This window comes from Lathyrus oleraceus, chromosome 7 (genome assembly GCF_024323335.1).
Source record: "Lathyrus oleraceus cultivar Zhongwan6 chromosome 7, CAAS_Psat_ZW6_1.0, whole genome shotgun sequence".
Taxonomy (NCBI): Eukaryota; Viridiplantae; Streptophyta; class Magnoliopsida; order Fabales; family Fabaceae; genus Lathyrus; species Lathyrus oleraceus.
In genome coordinates this window covers 101,057,060-101,062,640 of record NC_066585.1, presented here as the reverse complement: position 1 = coordinate 101,062,640, position 5,581 = coordinate 101,057,060, and the positions used below count along the sequence as shown (strand labels likewise).

The window sequence follows — 5,581 nt, the reverse complement described above, 5'->3', positions numbered from 1 at the left end:
GCAAGATCCTGTTAAGTTTTGACCAGCTGCTACTTAACATGCCAAACAGAAAATGCAGAGGAAAATGATGATGTATAAGTTCTTGTTACCATGGTCTAGTTGAACAACAAATAAACCATCAACCCAATTGGAAATTGCCATGATAAGTGCATTGAAATACCACATGCAGCATGACTGCAACCACCAAAAGCCCTTTGTTTCCTGCAATGTTCCTGCTCACCATTAGGCCAGCTGAAGCAGTTAGGCAATTTAACAGGAATAGAGCTATACAGTAGTGACAGTGGGGTGTAGAGAATATCACCTGCAACATGTTACCAATCCAATGCCATTTGACCACATCCATCAAAAAATCAGTTGATTCTTGCAAGCATCCTCTTCTGGCCATGATTGCTGCCACCGTCTTGCTCCGCTCTTTTCACCGCCGAGATGTTGCTTCTTCGTCCTACTCCGCCTTTCGTTCGTTAACAAACGACAGTACTAAGCCTGTATATGTTAGTCACAGTTGGTCAAGTTTGTCTCGGTCATTCAGTTCAAGGCCTACTGGAAATGATGTCATTGGTATTGATTTGGGTACAACTAATTCATGTGTTTCTGTTATGGAGGGAAAGAATCCAAAAGTCATTGAGAATTCTGAAGGTGCACGAACTACACCATCCGTGGTTGCTTTCAACCAAAAAGGGGAGCTGCTTGTAGGTACACCAGCCAAGCGTCAAGCTGTAACTAACCCAACAAACACTCTAGTTGGTATCAAGCGTCTGATTGGTAGGCGCTTTGATGATGCACAAACCCAAAAATAGATGAAAATGGTTCCATTCAAGATTGTTAAGGCTCCCAATGGAGATGCATGGGTTGAAGCTAATGGACAACAATATTCCCCTAGCCAAATTGCTGCCTTTGTTCTCACCAAGATGAAGGAAACTGCAGAATCTTATCTTGGAAAGACAGTTTCTAAGGGAGTAGTTACTGTTCCAGCTTACTTCAATGATGCTCAAAGGCAGGCAACAAAAGACGCTGGTAGAATTGCAGGTATTGATGTGCAAAGAATCATCAATGAGCCCATTGCTGTCGCACTTTCATATGGGATGAACAACAAGGAGGGTCTCGTTGCTGTTTTTGACCTTGGTGGTGGAACATTTGATGTTTCCATCTTAGAAATTTCTAATGATGTTTTTGAGGTGAAAGCAACAAATGGTGACACTTTCTTGGGAGGAGAGGACTTTGATAATGCCTTATTGGAGTTTTTGGCGAGTGAATTCAAGAGGACTGAGAGTATTGACCTTTCTAAGGATAGGCTTGCCTTGCAAAGGCTTCGCGAAGCTACTGAGAAAGCTAAGATAGAACTGTCTTCAACATCTCAGACAAAGATAAACTTGCCTTTCATCACTGCTGATGCATCTGGTGCTAAGCATCTGAACATCACAGTGACTAGATCTAAGTTTGAAGCTCTAGTAAATAACTTGATTGAAAGAACTAGGGCTCCATATCAAAGTTGTTTGAATGATGCAAACATATCTGTCAAGGATATTGACGAGGTTCTTCTTGTTGGAGGGATGGCCCGTGTGCCTAAAGTCCAAGAGGTGGTTTCAACGATATTTGGAAAGCCTCCCAGTAAAGGAGTAAATCCTGATGAGGCAGTTGCAATGGGAGCAGCACTCTAGGTTGGTATCCTACGTGGAGATGTTAAAGAGCTACTGATTTTGGATGTAACACCCCTCTCTCTGGGTATTGAGACTTTGGGTGGTATCTTTACAAGGTTAATCAACCGCAACACTACTATTCCTATAAAAAAGAGTCAGGTCTTTTCAACGGCAGTATCGATCAGCCAACCGCACACACCAATTCATCTGCATCAACTCAGCAGTTCATTCATAACTGCAAGTAAAAAAAAGAAGTTAGCTTTAACATATATTTTAACATTGACATCCAATAACAATAATAACAGTGCCCTCATCAACAATTAACAGGTTACTAATTAACTGCTACAGAAATGCATTAACCAACTTAAGTGGACATAATTAACTGAGTTTTGATCCAATAAACAACTGAGTTATCTGTTAACTCAGTGAGTCCAAATCAACTAACTTCAAACCTAATTAAATAACTCATATCCTAATCCCAATCCAAAAATAATCCCAAGCCTAAATCCTATATAAACACTTCATCATTCTCATTTTTGGACAGTTTTGAACCCTGCGAATTCAGAGCCATTTCTCTGCAAACTCTCTCACCCTCACCAAAGCTCTCATTCTCTCTCTCAAAAAATGCCATTGAAGCTTCAATTCACCTAGAGCTAAACCACTACACTCTGTTTTCGAGCTTTAGAAGAAAAAGGAGACAACGAAAGGAAGAAGAAGGAAGAACTGCAAGCAGGAAACTCACCGGGAAACTTCTCTGATCATCTTCTCTGGTATGTCGTTTACCGTTTATTTTCGCTTTCTTGTTCTGAGCACACCGTTACCTGGAATTTAGGCGGAGGATCAAAAATCATATTGCATTAGGTGTTAATTTGCAGTGAGGAGTGTTTAATTGATTGTTGAATAGGTTAGGGTTCTTTGTGACTGAGGGCGATTCCATGGATTCTTCGCATATCGTTTGACTCCATTGCCTTGAGCTTAGTTAGTATGTTGGTAGGTTTTGACTTAATGGCGTTGGTGAGGGTGGAGATGGTACCGGCGTTGGTGAGGGTGGAGATGGTACCGGCGTCGGCGATGGCCGCCGGTATGTTGAACAGAAGAGAGAATGAAGGAATTCGCGCATTTCATTTGAGTGAGTTTAAGCACAGAGATGGCGTGGCCTATGGTATTTGGCTATTCGCACCTTAGTTCATTGAGTGCACCCCTTGGGTTTAGTGAGAGTTGGGCTCAGAATTAACCAAGCCCATAGCTAAGCGCTATCCACACCTGTAGAGATACTGAATGCACCCCTCGTGGTTGTGAGAGTTTGAGATTGGGCTTCTCTGGGCCCATTAAGCGTGTTTTGCTCAGCTGCACCGTTCACTTGTTGCCTACACCCCCTAGATTTGATTTAAGGATCAATGGGCCTGAACGTAGCCCAGACATTTTGGTCCCATTTACCTCTTTTTTTGGAATTTGGTTTTTTACAAAAAAAGTTATTTTGGGCTCAGATTGCAACCCATTAGAAAGTGTTGTTTGCACCACTGTTTTTCTTTTTTGTTTGATCAATTAGGTTAATTTTAGAATACTTAGAAAATTAGGATAATTAGGAAATTAATTGTTAGAATAATTAGAATTAATTCCTTAACAGAATAATTAGGATTAACTCCTATTAGAATAATTAGAAATTAATCCCCTTTTAGAATAATTAGATTTAATTCATATTTTTAGAATTGTTAAAATTTAGTTAGGACATTTTATTAGAATTAGGACTTAGAATGAGATTTTAATTAGAGACACTTAGGGTTGATTAAATTTAGGATTCCCTCATTTTTTTTAACATTAGGCTAATTTCTCAATTTTAAACCATGGTTATAATTTGGCCTATTTTGGTAATGACCATTTTGCCCTTATGGACCATATTTTGGTATTTTGTGTTGAAATTGCATGTTCCCCTTAGGATTAGAATTCAATCGATGTTTAGGACTTAACATAGAATTTTATTCTTGATTTTAATCAATACTTTGACATGCTCCCTTAGGATCTCTAATCTAACTTAGAATGTTCAACCAATTTCTAATGCATGCTCCCTTAGGTTAGTTTCTAACAATTACTAATTTCAAATTAGATCCAAACATAGTTCCCCATAAAACTAAATCCAAACCCCCGATTAAATTGATCAAAAGCAATTTTGATTAATTAAATCCTTTGAACTTGTATAATTCCACAATCTAATTAAGTGACCACCTTGGTAACTTAGTAGGACTTTTCTTTCGCGCCGTGGAGCTCAAGGCCTCAATTCAAGATCTTCAATCAATGCATCCTCGATTATATCAAGCAGCGGATTATTCAAGCACATCAAAGGTGGCGTCTTCAACACTTGTTAATTCAAAGTTAGAAGAGTGTGACACGAGCCTTAAGTAATAGAGAAGGAGTGGGACTGGAGTATTCCTACCCCCATTCTGAGTATCTTTGGGTATGGGACGTATGACCCAGCGCTCATCGTATTCACCTCTATTCATAGACTTTAGCACAATTCTAACTATACAATTAATAAGTCTATCTACAAAAACAAGGACTACATCAACAACTTATCAATCATGAATCAAGTTGTACGATACGAGCCTTAAGTAATGGAGAAGGAGTGGGACTGGAGTATTCCTACCCCCATTCTAAGTATCTTTGAGTATGAGACGTATGACCCAACGCTCATCGTATTCACCTCCATTCATAGACTTTAGTGCAATTCGAATCTAACAATTGATACGGTTTTCATCATCATGCAAGAAACAACTACAAAGACTCTTCTCTCTTCTCTTGAAGTTTAAGATGAGAGTTATATGCCACGAGCCTTAAGTGGTAAAGAAGGAATGAGACTGGAGCTTTCCTACACTCATTATGGATATCTTTGGGTGCGAGACGTTTGGCTTGTTGCTTATCGTATCCACCTTTACCCATAGACTTTAGTGTGATTCTCATCCAATAACTATCAAGTCTATCCACTATTCATTCTCAATCATTCCATTCAAATCATTTCAATCTCAATCATCCATTTCTTCTTGCCTCTAATCAATCTCTTTTCAGCCTAGTGGGCTGAACTACGAAAGCTCTGATTTCCTCATTTCACAATGAGGGTACGTAGGCAGGAGAACTCGGTTTCTTCGCGAGCTACCCTATTTATTAATCAATCATTCTTCATTCATTCAATCAGTACCATCCTTTTGAGATCAGATATCATTGTTCCTTGGATTCCATTCCCATCCTTTTAGGACGCTTAATGAACAGACCGTCTTGTGGATCGAGAGTTGTTCGCGCTATGCAGTCGAACACTTAATTCATTTGTTTTTGGTTATTCCACTACAGTGATACCATGCCTCGGGCTCTCACTTGTTGGTTTACCTTTGCTCTTCGGTTCAGAGTTTATTCCTTCATGGATTCAAGATAATTCTTCTCCTCTTTGATCTCAAACTGTTTGTTCCCCGACAAGTGATACATTCTCCCTTGCACCCAACAATACCTTCTTGTGGGTCTCATTCTCATCCTTTTAGGATGCTTAATGAACAGTCCGCCTTGTGAACCAATAGTTGTTCGCGCTATGCAGTCGAACACTTAATTCATTCTTTTTTCGGTTATTCCAATACGATGTTGTAAGCCCTCACATGTTGGTTCATACCAGTTTTACTCTTGAGTTCGAAGCCAGTTATCTTCGTAAGCTCCCTCGATACCATTCTGTTGGTGCAAGTTATAATCTTCATCACTGTATATCTCCCTTTCTCTTTCTTTTCGTAGTTCCGAACTAGGATTGCTCTGATTTTCTCATTACATAATGAGAATACGTAGGCACGAGGATGCGAATCCTTGGCGAGCATACTTCTAATTATCCCTCATTCGCCTTAGGGCACCATCCTTATCTTTCACAATTCACTATCTACCTTCGATCATGAATCGCTCACCTAGTGACATATTTC

At 39.6% G+C, this 5,581-nt stretch overlaps 1 protein-coding gene across 1 annotated transcript; it reads left to right on the top strand.

Annotated features, from left to right (window-relative positions):
* Positions 1 to 424: 424 nt before the first annotated feature.
* LOC127100943 (heat shock 70 kDa protein, mitochondrial) lies at positions 425 to 1,806 on the top strand. The gene has a single exon (XM_051038253.1). It carries the CDS (start codon positions 798 to 800, stop codon positions 1,656 to 1,658), a length of 861 nt encoding a protein of 286 aa, XP_050894210.1. The 5' UTR covers positions 425 to 797; the 3' UTR covers positions 1,659 to 1,806.
* Positions 1,807 to 5,581: the final 3,775 nt, after the last annotated feature.

What these genes read in the sequence shown, in the direction of transcription:
- LOC127100943 (XM_051038253.1), top strand. Translation starts at nt 798, where the DNA reads ATGAAAATGGTTCCATTCAAGATTGTTAAGGCTCCCAATGGAGATGCA.